Source organism: Alternaria metachromatica, assembly GCF_023757995.1.
Source record: "Alternaria metachromatica strain BMP 0045 chromosome Unknown scaffold_1, whole genome shotgun sequence".
Lineage (NCBI taxonomy): Eukaryota > Fungi > Ascomycota > Dothideomycetes > Pleosporales > Pleosporaceae > Alternaria > Alternaria metachromatica.
In genome coordinates, this window is record NW_026055492.1 from 186848 (window position 1) to 201068 (window position 14221).

Genomic DNA, 14221 nt, shown 5'->3' on the forward strand with positions numbered 1-14221 from the left:
ACAATCTTTCAAGTGTTGTATGGGAGGATGAGCGACCTATTTGGTACGTCCACTAGCCTGTGTAAACCACCAGGAAATGACTTATAATGAATCTAGGTAGAAAATCCGTTCTTCTTTCCGCCCTCGCGCTTCTCACCGTCTCTGACCTTCTCTGTGGCCTCTCGCGCGATGCCACGATGTTGTACGTCTTCCGCGGTCTATCAGGTGTGGCAAATGGCGGTATAGCGTCCCTCTCAGCCATGATCGTCTCCGATATAGTGACCTTGAAAGAACGCGGGAAATGGCAAGGCTTGATAGGCGCATGCGTGGGACTTGGCAACATGACTGGACCTTTCATCGCCGCAGCTTTTGTGCAACATAGTACCTGGAGAGGCTTCTTCTGGTTCGTCAGCCCGATTTCGGCGGCTTGTGGGGTGTTGTGTCTTCTGGTGCTGCCTACACCCAAGGATCAACCGAGAGCGGATATGAAATTGGTTTTGAAAAGGATCGACTATGGAGGCATCCTCTTCGGAAGTGCAGGGTTGATACTGCTGCTCATTCCTATTGCAGGTGGCGGCGATTACTTTGCCTGGGCATCTCCAATGGTTGTCTCCATGCTGGCCATTGGAGGATGCTGCATCGCAGCTTTTGTCTACATCGAGCACAGCGTCGCCATACTGCCCATGATGCCACGTGAGTTTTACTTATCCCGCAACCGAACATACTCCAACTGTGGACCATCTCTGATTCGAATAGTATCTCTCTTCAAATCTGGCCCGGTTTCCATCATGCTTCTCCAAAATTTCCTCTTCGGAGTTGTAGCCTACTCGCAAACCTACTATCTACCTCTCTTTTTCCAAAACGCCCGCCTCCTCGCGCCTCTTATGTCAGCCTCCCTGATGCTGCCTATGACCGCCTCACAGATGGTTTCCTCCATCCTATCCGGTCAATACATATCCCGTAGAGAACGCTATGGCGAGGTAATCTGGCTAGGCTTCTTCCTTTGGACATTGGGCGTAGGGTTGACATGCATGTTCAATCTCTCCACGCCAATTTGGGCTATGGTTGTCATACTTGTCGTCCAGGGATTAGGGATTGGTGCCGTTTTTCAGCCCACATTGGTTGCAATACAAGCCCACTGTACTAAAGCCCAGCGTGCAGTCGTCATCTCGAACCGCAACTTCATTCGCAGTCTCGGCGGTGCTGTGGGTCTTGCAATCTCCGCTGCTGCATTGCAAAACTCTTTGCATAGTGCAATGCCAGCAGAATTCCGCTCATTATCGCTCTCTTCATACGACACGGCCGACTTCAACTCCCTGAGCCCACGGCAAATACTGCAGATTCTGCAGGCGTACGCAACAGCGAGTCGGACGGTCTTCATCGTGAATGTACCATTCATGGGATTATGTTTACTTGGGTGCTTCTTCATTGAAGATAGAGGTCTGCAGAGGCCAGATGAAGTTGGAGAAGATGTGCAATTAAAAGAGAGACATGATGGTGGAGGTGGAGAGGTTGAAGTGAGCGGCGACAGAAGAGACCATGGGAACAGGATCAAAGAAGACGTTGTTGTGTTGTCACGGTGACAAATCACCTTGAACACCTTTCAGCGTTAAATTCGAGCGCGAGCGACGTTATGGTCTTACATAAAACTTCGTTCGTCACATACCCCTCCAGCTACTTGCCCTCTCCCACGCGAACGCCGCTTCATAAACACCCACTTCATCCCACCATTTTCCAATAACCTGCATGCTAACCGGTAAAACGACTCCCTTTTCCACTCCAGGGCCTTCCGTGACTGGCAACATACCAATCGGCATCGCCAACACTGGATGCCCACTCTGATTGAACGGCGCCGTGTTGGAAGTCAAGCCGATCTGCTTTCCAATCTGTTCGAGTGGTGTTGCATCAAAGCTCGCATGACTCGTTGCTACATACGGTAGTGTAGGTGTCAACAATATATCGTACTGTGCCAGAGCCGCGTCGTAAGCATCACGAAGCTGTCTTGATAGATTCGTCGCTTTCGCGAGGAGGTTGGGGAATTTTTGTGTAGCGTACAGACCGTTGAGGTAGATGTTCTTCGTAGATGCATATGCTTCGTTCCAGTTGTCCTGGCCCATGGGATGCAGCAATGAGTTCAGCTCGAGCATCTGGTGTCCGCGACGCCCGAACGAGCCTGTGGTTTTCCCGAGAAATCCACCGATTTTCGATATGCCATTCCATATCGCTGCTCCTTTTGAGTGCAGCGGTATCGAGATCTCGGTGACTGTGGCACCAAGGTCTTCGTACTTGGTGACTGCGGTGCGAAAGAGTTGGACCACTCGTGGATCCAAGGCTGGTGTAGAGAGCGACTCAGTAATTATAGCGAATTGCTTGCCTTCCAAGGGTCTGTGCATTGGAGTATTCCTGATGGAACTGTAAATAGGTATCTTGGATGGGTGAGGTGCAGCGAAAGAACGATCGTCAATATTGTCCGTTCCGGCAATAGCTTCGAGAAGTACAGCGTTTTCCAATACTGTCCGTGTCATTGGACCAATGTGATCGTTAGTAGGCTCGTTACTTCCACATCCGGTGTATGGCACAAGGCCAAAGGTAGGCTTTAGGCCAACAATACCACAGTTGGCGGCTGGCACACGGATACTACCACCCTGATCTGCGCCAATTGACCCATCGACCTCGCCCAATGCCACAAGAACAGCTGAGCCGCTCGAGCTTCCTCCAGCGCTATAGCCTTTTGCAAATGGATTTTCCACCACTCCAGTACTCGAAGAGTGGCTTGTTGCAGAATGGCACAAGTTCTCACAGACTGCTTTTCCGAGTATTTCACCGCCAGCTGCTAGGATTCTTGTAGTGACAGCTGCATCAACATTCGGAACATAGCCTTTGACGAAGTTCGTACCCAGTAGCATTGGTACGCCCTTGACGGCAATGTTGTCCTTCAAAGCGAACGTTTTGCCGTAAAGTTTACCGTCGCTCTTAGCTTCCTTGTCAACGATTCTGCACTTCCACGCCCATGCACCATGAGAATTCTCAGATGCTTGCGGGAAATGAACATCTTCTCTGGCAAAGCGTTCCTCATCGACTGGGGGGACATAGTCTATACGTCAATGTCAGCTTCCGTCATGACTCGCGACGTGAACCACTATGTCCTACCGTCCATAGCCATTAGTCGTTCACTTGCATCGTGAAATGCGGCAAGTAAGCGTCGATAGTCCTGTTTCTCTTTCTCATCGATGCTGACCCCAAGCTGAGAGCATAGCGCCTGGAGAGTTTCTGTCGTGACAGGGTTGTCATGGCTGGTATCTAGCGAGAAAACCGACATCTCTGGTGAAACCGCAACGCTTTCAAGTAATTAGATCGCGATCGTTTGCCGATGCTACATGTTCGTCATACACTGAATTGCCAGGGGCACTCAGTTATTCATACTGGCAGGCCTGGTGCAGACCCACAGCGGCACTTGTTGATCTGCCATGACTTTAACACCTTGTGACAAATGTTCATTCGTAGCCTACCAGCCACTGATACGTACTTGCCGATATGTTCAGCCGTCTGAATGCTTGCAAGATTGTGTAGTGGAAGCCTCGAAGGAAAGATAACAGTAAAGCGGGGCAGGCGGAACGCTTATTCCCGAGGTCGATCGTCGGGAGAGTCACTTCCGATCAGCAAACAACGAACAGCGCGCCTTGTACCTGATAACTTTTCTGTGTTGTGATTGGTAAGAAACTGCTGATAAGAAATTGACAGGTGAAAAGGAACGGACTTGACGTGCAGTCAAAAGATTGTTGAGTCGTTCCTGGCTGACTCAACTGTGGATAGCCTTGCGACTTGTACGTATTGACACCGCTCTAAAATCCTACGCAGGTAGCATGCGTTGAATCTACGTTGACTCTTCCTCTTGTATTGTGTTCGTGACCGTGATATCGAATATCTGTCTGTCATGGTTCACGTCGAAGAGTCTCTTCAACTCCCCAGAGACTTTGAAGGTGCGCTACCACACAATCTGCAGTTCTCCTCATACTGATCACTATTATAGGTTTTGGCGAAGATGGTCATGACGCACAATGGCCAAACGGCGCCCGCATAGCAGTTTCCTTTGTACTTAACTATGAAGAAGGTGGCGAGAGAAACCCCATGGATGGCGATGGCATTAGCGAACCCTACCTGTGGGAGAAAGGCCCTTCGGGCGGTGGCAGGGAACAGCGCCATTTGAACGGCGAGGTAAGTTCTGGCTGTACGAACTGCATTTGAGACATACACTGACTTCGTACGTCACCTCTGCAGCAAGATTACGAATATGGTAGCAGGTGCGGCGCTTGGCGGATACTACGCCTTATGAAGGAGTTCGGCTGGAACATGACCCTGTGGGCCATTGCAGTGGCCATGGAGAGAAATCCTACGTTTGCAAAAGCTTGCGTAAGAGACGGCCATGAAATTGGGGCTCATGGGTATAGATGGCTAGACATATGGGACTATTCACTTGAAGACGATAAGGCGTATATTAAGAAGACATGCAAAGCCTTGGAAGCGGCAACTGGTACGTCCTACCCGATGCCAAACATCTTGTTCAATACTGACGCGCATACAGGCGAATTTCCGGTAGGAGCATACTTCGGCAGAGGCACGCCAAATACAGCCAGCCTGCTCCCAATCATGTGGAAAGAGATGGGTCACAAAATGCTCTACACATCGGAAGTCTATAATGAAGACTCGCCATATTGGATCGATCTTCCCTGGGAGAAGCAACTGCCTGAATCGGAGAAAGAGGGCCTGTTGATGATGCCGTACAACTACGATTGTAAGCCGCATCTCTACATGACAACATGTCCGATTTAATCTAGTAACATGATTTAGGCAACGACGGAAAGTTTCACATGCTCCCTGGTTTCGTAAGCTCAGCAGGTGCAGTGTACGAGCAGTATCTCAAGGATACGTTTGACTGCTTATACAGAGAAGGCGGTAAGATGATGACCATCCCTTTGCATTCTAGAATAGCTGGTAAGCCAGGAAGGTCGGAGAGTCTGAGAAACTTCATGAACTATATTTCAAGGAAGGAACATGTGTGGGTTGCGACACGCAGGGACATTGCGAAACACTATCGCGAGACTTTTCCTTATAAGTCTGGGTCGAAGACTGGTTGTTCATAGATCTCTTCGTACCTATGGATCTGGATCGAAATGATTATTTGGCCACGCGGATCATGGGCTAGAAGGTATAACAGCCCTCCAAACGTACCCAGATCATGCATTTGGGTGCGCCGATTTCTTACTACACGTGCCACCTGGGCAACCTGGCAAATTAGTCGTGGGGACGCCGCATGGTCTTAAAGGACACATGCAGTCGCTAGAATCGAAATCCCAGATGCAGAGAACCTGTCGCATTCGCTGGATATGCCCGTGCCCGTGAAAACCTGTGGAGCCCTGGAGTCTTTACTCAAGTACACTATCACCTTTTTGGACAGGTCAACGCACTAGCCTCATTCTTCATCTTTTTGCCCGTCGGCTTCTTTCCTCCCGACGCGTTATCGTCTTATCATCGAAGATCTGCCGTATTCCCAGCATTGCGAAACCTTGCATAGATAGATGGCTGATAGGAATATTTGTCTGCCACAATGACGAGATGCGCAATTTGTAGAGGCGATCAAGATGTTTATAGCCTGGCAATCACCTCCCGCCGAACAACCGAGGCTCGAATTGGTATTTGCTCAGGCGTGAGTATTCCTGCGCGGTCATGTCTCGCATTTTGCAACAAGGCAAGGATGTTTTGAGTTCTCCAAAAACTCTCAAAGTCATAGCGCAAGATACCAGCGATCAAGGCGAAGTGCGTTATAACAAAGACCTCCTTCCCAGTCCTCCTGGTAAGCCTTGAAATGCATCTTTCAGCATCTCCAAAAGTTAACACAATGCAGAAGATCGGAGATGGCGCTGGCAACATTACTTCGCATACTATCTGACCATGACATTCAGCCCATCCTCGTACAACCTCGGCGCATCTCTTGTCTCAATCGGTTTACTCTGGTGGCACGGCATGATTGCTGCTATCATCGGCTCCGCCATTCTCACCGTTCTGGTTGTGCTCAATAGTCGCGGCGCTGTCAAGTACTTTCTTGGCTTCCCTGTGTATGTGCGCGCAGCTGCTGGCGTCAGGGGAGCGAGTTTGTACATCGTCGTACGAGCTGTGGTTGCAATCATTTATTTTGCGACGCAGACCTACTATGGAGGCCGTATCACGTCGGTGTTCATGCGGGGTATATTTGGAAAGGGTTACAATGATATACCAAACCGCCTCCCAGAGAGTGCGGGGATCACGAGTAGAGATTTGCTGAGCTTCTTCTTGTTTTGGATGGTAGGTAATGTCCACCTTTCTCTCGTTCAAGTCCAAGGCCGACTGAGTATGCTAAAATTAATAGGTTAGTGATATCCATGTACGAACTGTATGTGAGACAAATACTGACTTCGTAAACTCATCTTTAGGCGCAACTACCAGTCATGTTCATTCATCCCACGGTACTTCGACACCTCTTTGTTGTCAAAGCTGTCTATACAACGATTGCACTCTTCGGGGTGCTCGCTTGGGTAATCAGTGCCAATGGGGGCAAAATTGGAAGTTTTACGTACACGACCAAGCAGACTCAGCTCTCGGGCTCAGCTCTGATCTGGCCCATGATACAAGCCATCAATTCCGTTATGGGCGCTCTGGCGCCAGTGCTTATCAATCAGCCTGATATAGCGCGATACGGACATTCCTACGGCGATGTGACATGGAGCCAGGGCTTCGGTATTCTTACCAGTAAAGTACTGGTCATGTTCCTGAGTACCGCAACGACTGCAGCCGCTACACAAGTCCTCGGCCAAAGCTATTGGAACGTATGGGATCTCTACGACGCCATCTTGGATCAATATTGGACTGCTGGAGCTAGAGCAGGGATAGTATTTGCGTCTTTCGGTATGATGCTCGCTGTACTTGTCACCAATGCAGGAAGCAACTCGCTTCCCGTTGGTGCCGATCTTACAGGAATCTTCCCTCGATGGTTGACCATTGTGCGGGGCCAGGTACTCTGCGCGATTCTGGCACCCTTACTTGTTCCATGGAAGATTATCGCCTCGGCGACTGCGTTCTTGACGTTCCTCGGAAGTTACACTGTATTTCTGATGCCGATCTGCGCGTGCATGATTGTCGACTACTGGCTCGTTCGAAAGGGTAACTTGCATGTTCCCTCATTGTACACGACTGCATCCGAAAGCCCGTACTCGTACTGCAAAGGCTGGAATATGCGCATGCTGGCTGCGTGGACAGCTGGGGTTGCCTTCACGGTCCATGGCGTCGCAGGGTCTTTGGATGCTGATTCTGTCGCCGAGGCTAGCAAGAATATGTACAAGCTTGGCTTTCTACTATCTCTGTTCATGGGCGGCTTGGTTTATTACAGCTTGTGCCTCATCTGGCCGGTGAAAATGGTGCCTCGAGGGGCAGGGGGAGAGCTGGGGTTTGAAGCGTTGGCAGCGAACGAAGGTTTCTTCGACGACGAGAATGTAGGAACTATCACGGGCGTACGGGAAGGCGAAGAAGTGCATGAGACGCAGCACGGCGCTGCGGATAGCAAAGGGTTTGTCTGTTAATTCCATGACATAGCTGTGAGTAAGCAAGTGTAACGTGACGTGGCGGGGCGTCGTGCATGCAGCCGGAGGTGTGGCTGGTCGACAAGCTTGGACCACGCGCAACGTCACTGCCACTGCCGGGAGAGCGTGGGAGCTTCACCATGTCCAAGGCAAACATCTCAACGTCGACGCTTGGTGCTGCCTGACTCTGCTCGTTGTACCAACAGGCGCTACCATTGTTCCGCCCAGTGAGCGCGACAACTACACCACCACCACCACCACCGCCGACATGTGGGACGACGAGGACAACAATCCGTATGGATCCTTTGCCCGCCATGACTCCAACACGTCGGATACTCCTGGGCTAGCGTCGCCCGCTGCCCGTAAGGCTTCTACCTACTGTCTGAAGCAATCGCCAGCATCACTAGCTGACATGACCAAGTGCCGTACCGCCCCGCGACGCCGCCCTCGGAGGCTTCGTCGCCCGCACAAGAATCGCCCGAGTATGTCTCTCAGCGCGACATGAGCGACGTCGACTACAACGAGCAGGACCAAGACCACGCAGACCCAAAGGCGCCTAAGAAGGGCGGGTACGATGCGCGCGTGGAACAATGGCTGTACGAGCACCCCGAGCAACTCGTCTTGATCACGAGCGCGGGCAAGGACGGTGTGAACTACATCCAGTACACCATCAACTGCGGTGTATGTTAGCCAGGCTACTGGGGAGCCGCGCAGCTGACACATGGACAGGGCCTCGAAGTCAAGCGCCGATACTCTGAATTTGCATCCCTGCGCGCCGAACTGGTCAGACTTCACCCAACGCTCATCGTACCTCCCATCCCCGAGAAGCATACCATGGCCGACTACGCCGCCAAGCCGACAAAGGCGAAGGAGGATGCCGGCATAATAGAGCTGCGGAAGCGCATGCTGGCTGTCTTCCTTAACAGGTGTAGGAAGATGCAGGATATACTACAAGATGGCGTCTTCTGGCGGTTCCTCGATCCCTACACAAGTTGGGTAGGCTTCGTTCTCTTGTAGATACCAACCCCTTCAACTGACTTGCTTCTGTAGGCAGACGTACTCAACAGCCCGCCTGTTTCCAATATCCCCAAACAGATCCTCAAAGCACCTCCGCTCGATGCCGCGAACCCTTCCCAAGCCCACAGCTACCTTCCAGTCCCCTCGTCTTCCGCAAAATTGAAGTCGGGCGGTACCATATCTAGCTCGGGTACTCCTGTCTCACCAGCCAACAACGCAGCCCTACCTTCAGCAGCCGCGCATACGACACCGGGTCCTGCCATTTTCGGTCGTTTCCCTCCTGAGACGCGCAATATGTCGGAAGAGGAGTTGGATCCATACTTTGTTAGCTTCGAGAACTCGTCCAAAGACCTAGAACACCTGCTGCAAGGACCAATGGAGAAGGTCAACAGACGACTGCTCATGCACCTGGGCAATTGGGGAGAGGACATGGCAGATCTTGGCGCTCGATTCAATGCCTTTTCGCTATCTGAACAGACGCAGTCTCTCGCTGCAGCCATTGAAAAGACGGGACAAGCTGTCGACTCTACGTACATTGCGACGACCGAACTCTCTTCGTCTCTCAGCGCAGGCTTCTCGGAGCCTATGCGTGAGAGCGCGCAATTTGCCGGTATCGTACGTTCTACCTTGAGATATCGAGTGCTCAAGCGGATACAGGAGGACATGACAAAGGACGAACTTGAGAAGAAGCGCAATCTACTCGAATCCCTCGAACGCAGTGAAGCAGAGTCGAAACGATTAGAACAACATCTGAGTGGCGTCAGCCATCAACCTGCCCGAAGTCGCGCTGCATCCAACAGCTCACACCGAAGCATCGGCGAGGCGGAGCAACCACGTAGATCGGACGAGGATAGGGCGTCGATTGATTCCGACTTCCCACCTACACATGGCGACACACCATCCAGCGCACAGGGCGCACCTGATAATCAGTCACCGCCTAGTAGCCCGCACAAGAAGACTGCAAGTGGAAATTTCGTCACCAACAAGCTGTTTGGGTCCATTACACATGCTTTCAGGGGTATGGCAGACGTAGATCCTGAAAAGACTCGAAGAGATCAGATCGGCAAGACACGGGATAGTATGGTACAGGTAGGCTTAATATGTCATTTGTGAAGACACTTGGAGATACTGACCATTACGCAGCTCGAACAAGCGCTGACTGTGGCCGAGAAAGACACCAAAGACGCAAGTGCTGGTGTGATGAAGGACCTGCGACGATTCCAGAGTGAAAAAGAGGACGATTTACGGCGTTACATGGTATGTCTCGGTCTTTACCTAGTGCTCTTGAAAGCCGCTAAGAACAACTGCAGATGGAGTTCGCTCAATGCCATATCGATTGGGCGAAACGAAACAAGGCGGCTTGGGAAGAAGCGAAAGCCGAAGTTGAGAATATTGCGCCACAGCCCTCAGAAGAATACCCCAGGAGATCTGAGGACTTTGAAGCCCGAGAGCAGTGATGGCGCGTGCCATGTCTGTCTGTGTACACCTGGCGATGCATCCCTTGAGCGATTGCGCACCTGTATTGAATATGGCGAGTAGTAATTCAAAGTATAATAACAGTCGTTTGCTTTACCATGTACAACTAATCAGAACTCCAACGTAGCTTCGTCGAACTTCAATCACCAGCTTATTGTGGAGATGTTCCCTTAGATGCGCTCGTTGAGCGTGCTGATAGGAGAGCATTCTGAGATCGCTCTACACATATGACGAGGACAGTGATGTCTGAGCATGAGAATGCCAGCTGCCAGGGTGGTTTTATACGACAAGATAGCTCCATGGACGATACTGTGAAATAGAGCTCAACGCAATTCTACATAAGAGAGCTCCAGCAGCCGTAATCTCTTCCCCCTTGTTACGCTAACCATTTACACCCTGCTTCTAGTCAATGTGTTCTGTTACTGTTACATCGCAAAAAACCTACTTGTCCACGGATCCCCCAATCAGGCCTTCTTGCTCTTCTACACGGCTTCAACAATTGCGAACTCGACAACAAGATTCAGGGACACAGGTCGCTTCGAACGTTGGATAGTATGCTGCTCATGGATTTGAGGGTTTGGAAAAGGACAGGGATAAGGACTTGGAAGGAAACGCGACAGCGATCATGAGTACGGAAGGCATTAGGGGTAAGGGGTAGAGGAAGGCCAGGGATAAACATGGTTGCCCTGCGAGGATTGGATCAAACAGGACGGGTGATGCGCAGGCAGCGAGGACGACGGTCTGACTGGTGGCTAGTGACTGTGCAAGATATAGAGTAACGTCATCTGTTCATGGCCGCAAGTCATGACACAGGTTTGATAGTCTCAAAGAGGTCATCTGTATCCGTTCGTAGACACATAGGATTGGCAGTGGCCGGGGTAAACCATGTGGAAATCGGGTGAGTGGCAAAATAGTTGGGGGATCGTAAAGTCCATGATATGCATTGATGGTTAGCAGACAATTGATCTCAAACGCCATCCGTCTTGTCGTTCCCATCCGCAAGAGTTTTCCAGGCGCTCGTAGATATACATGCCGATGCCCGCAGAAGCAACTCCGTATCCACCGTGAGGAAGAACCAGGCGAACCAGTAGTTGTAGAGAAACCGCCACTCGACTCCAGCCATGACCTTCGTAGTCATCATCAGTGTGCACCCGCTTATTTCTTGTCCTTCTTCGCACCGCCCTTGGACTTGGCTGTGCCCCGGAACTCCTTCATCCTGTTCTTGCGCTGCTTGCCTGTTGTCCAGTCAGTATGTGTCATGTATCGACATGCAGATCCATCGCCATAATTGCGACACCATGCATAGACGCAGGGAAGACGTACGCTGCTGCCTGCTGGCCTTCTCGACCTTGGTGGCCATGCCGTAGCGTACTAGCCTGTAGCGGGGCTCGAACTTCTTCATGGCTTCGGCGCTGTCATAGATAAGAGCGAAGCCGGTGCTCTTGCCGCCACCAAAGTGTGTCTTGAAACCGAATACGGAGACATCGTCCTTCTTGGCCTTGTACAGCTCACCGAGCTTGCCACGGAGTTCGTCCTTGGAAACGTTTGCGCGGTTGGGGTGAAGGACATCGCTGTAGTATTCCCGTCAGACTCAATCCCCCGCAACTGTGTGCTCGGTGTTTCCTGCACTTACACGACCATCTGACGACGTCCGAGGAGAGGGTTGCGGATGAACTTGCGCGTGCGCAGAGTAACTTGAGAGTCGGCCATGTTGGAAGGATTCGACCTGCAACACGACAATTAGCCGTGAGTCACAAGTACAATAGGGCGGGCTTGGGTCTGCAATGGACGTACTGGACAGAGATCGATCTTGCTGTTGTCGATTACCTGTGGTTAGCTGGCGGCAAGATGGAGATGTCGAATTTGCTGCGTCGTGTCGGCGGTCGGCAGTGCGCCTCGCTTAGTCTGCCAAGGCGCCCCGCTACAGAGTTACGTAAGCAGATGCGTGCTTGGATGTTCTTTCCCCTCGTCAAAATCAGAACATACAACTAGGCTGCACGACTAGGGAGGCTGAGACACATTGAAATATTCTAGCTTGCGTGCCGAACAAAAACTATTGTCGCTTCCATGGACGCACCATCCAACCTACCGCAGCTACTTATCTTGCAACGCCAGTATTTCCAGCTGGTCGAACCACACCAATTAAGATGGCCAGATGATGCGATACTAAAAGCGCCAAACGTACAAGTGTGGCTCTTCCACAATCTGTTCGATGCAGCCAATATCACATCACTACCCCCGGGCCGCTATCGGTTGAGGATTCTCAAACAACTTGTCGCAAAACTCGAGAGGTCGATCACCGACCCGGAGGAGGATGTATGGTCTCCTATCTCCTCACCATGGCTTTGCCTTCGCTGTAGCCAGCCATCTATCAAGTCATAATAATCATCTTGCAATCGCAAAGATTCCATGCAGCACTTGCTGACCTTTCTCTTCGTCCCAATTATAGGAAATCTCAGATGACATTATGGAAGCGATGACTATTCTGCTTGTTGCTGATCTGCCCTCCGAAGCCGATGCAGCTCAGCAAAAAGCATTTGTGACGTACTCTTACCCCCATCATTCAATCGATGATAACGTAACGCACGAACGTACAGTAACGCTACTTGAAGCGCGATCCGTCATCTCCTCGTCTGGAACGACTGGTCTCAGAACTTGGGAAGCCGCCTTGCTACTCGGGTCGCATCTCGCGTCCGAGGCTGGCCGACCGTTTGTATCCGGGAAGAGATTGTTTGAACTTGGCGCAGGAACTGGAATGCTGTCCATTCTTTGCGCGAAGCACTTGGGGGCGACCGGCGTGGTTGCCACAGATGGCGACGAGGCTGTTGTCGATGCCATCAGAACAAATCTTTTTCTCAACGGACTTGATGTCGATGACACGTCCCGGATTCAAGTGCGGACAGCCGCGCTGAGGTGGGGCCATCCCATTGACGCAGCGACCTTTCCCGAAGACTATGGCATGAGCGTACCAGATGTTGTAGTGGGAGCAGACGTCGTAAGTCATCGTCATTGCAGTCTCGTGGAGAAGTGGATCTGACAACGTCGCAGACATACGACAAGTCCGTCATTCCGCGATTGGTCTCGACTCTGGGAGAATTCTTCTACTTGAACCCAGCGCTCGAAGCTCTGATATCTGCGACGATTCGCAACGAAGAAACGTTCGAGACCTTTCTGAACGCGTGTAGTGGGTCTCTCCACGTCTTGTTTTCCTGGCCATGTTACGACATCGGGCGAATTGTTGCTGACTTTTGTGGGGTAGGGCGGAACCGTTTCAGCTTCGAGCAGGTTGATTGCCCACCGGTGCCTGAACACCAACAGAAAGGGCCGTTTTATCCAACTTCGACCCCGATCCAACTGTGGCGTGTCACTAGAGGGCGATACATGGACGATGCGTTTTCTGTTTGAGACCAAGGTGTCGAGAGAGAAAACTCTTGACCGACATATGAAGGTACATAGACGCTGATGGTGGCGGATTGCAGCATAAAGAAAGGTGTGTATTTTGAAGCCTAAGAGATTTTCTGGTGATTCACCATGTTCGAGACGGTGAAGGCCCTTCTGAAGACCCGGTTGGCTCTTTTGTTGCGCGGCCGCTAGGATAGAGTTACGCGAGTAGACAATGGACCCGCATCTAGTTATGCACAGTCAAAAGTCACTCAACCGGAGTGCTTCAGAGATGCGAATTATCGGCAAGGAACACACTCTATGTATAGCGGCTCGCAAGCCGACTGGTGAGCTGGATGAAGCCGCGAAAAAAGCTGTTCAAAGCCCGACTAAGGCGTGGTGAGTCGATTGCGAAAGAGGAGCCGCGCCCTGTTACCGAACGGAAGGCTGTGATAGATACGCAATATGGCTTCATTGTGTTGAGAGAGCTCGCACCCGAGTGGGCAGTGGTGTGTAGTGATGGTGCCCGCTGCGAGTCGCACCGAGTTGCACAAGAACGTGGACCTTTGGTGGTCTTCCCGTGTGCATGCTCGGCCCGCAATTCGCTGCAACACGACGGCTGCGACGTTTCCATGCACAGCGCTGCAACGGCGAAAGGATGCACTCTGGCCAGGCTTCCCCGCCGTGGCTACACCGGCAAAGATTGAGTTGTAGCAAGGCACCGTGGTGGATGCGAGTGGGGGGTAGTAGGGAGGAGT

At 51.5% G+C, this 14221-nt stretch overlaps 5 protein-coding genes across 5 annotated transcripts; 3 read left to right on the top strand and 2 right to left on the bottom strand.

The window, feature by feature from the left end:
- Nucleotides 1-1637: 1637 nt before the first annotated feature.
- On the bottom strand, nucleotides 1638-3298 carry J4E83_000054 (uncharacterized protein; the record flags this gene model as incomplete). The annotated part of the gene is made up of 2 exons (XM_049327019.1): nucleotides 1638-3073; nucleotides 3130-3298. The coding sequence occupies 2 exons, from the start codon at nucleotides 3296-3298 to the stop codon at nucleotides 1638-1640; spliced, it is 1605 nt and encodes a 534-aa protein (XP_049193164.1).
- Nucleotides 3299-6659: 3361 nt separating this feature from the next.
- On the top strand, nucleotides 6660-7589 carry J4E83_000055 (uncharacterized protein; the record flags this gene model as incomplete). Its single annotated transcript, XM_049327020.1, has 1 exon — nucleotides 6660-7589. The coding sequence occupies one exon, from the start codon at nucleotides 6660-6662 to the stop codon at nucleotides 7587-7589; it is 930 nt and encodes a 309-aa protein (XP_049193165.1).
- A 268-nt stretch (nucleotides 7590-7857) lies between these two features.
- Nucleotides 7858-10063, top strand: J4E83_000056 (uncharacterized protein; the record flags this gene model as incomplete). The annotated part of the gene is made up of 6 exons (XM_049327021.1): nucleotides 7858-7951; nucleotides 8011-8270; nucleotides 8319-8585; nucleotides 8640-9695; nucleotides 9750-9863; nucleotides 9917-10063. The coding sequence occupies 6 exons, from the start codon at nucleotides 7858-7860 to the stop codon at nucleotides 10061-10063; spliced, it is 1938 nt and encodes a 645-aa protein (XP_049193166.1).
- Nucleotides 10064-11237: 1174 nt separating this feature from the next.
- J4E83_000057 (uncharacterized protein) lies at nucleotides 11238-11792 on the bottom strand (the record flags this gene model as incomplete). The annotated part of the gene is made up of 3 exons (XM_049327022.1): nucleotides 11238-11317; nucleotides 11406-11653; nucleotides 11716-11792. 3 exons carry the CDS (start codon nucleotides 11790-11792, stop codon nucleotides 11238-11240), a joined length of 405 nt encoding a protein of 134 aa, XP_049193167.1.
- Nucleotides 11793-12837: 1045 nt separating this feature from the next.
- Nucleotides 12838-13487, top strand: J4E83_000058 (uncharacterized protein; the record flags this gene model as incomplete). Its single annotated transcript, XM_049327023.1, has 3 exons — nucleotides 12838-13077; nucleotides 13131-13266; nucleotides 13342-13487. 3 exons carry the CDS (start codon nucleotides 12838-12840, stop codon nucleotides 13485-13487), a joined length of 522 nt encoding a protein of 173 aa, XP_049193168.1.
- Nucleotides 13488-14221: the final 734 nt, after the last annotated feature.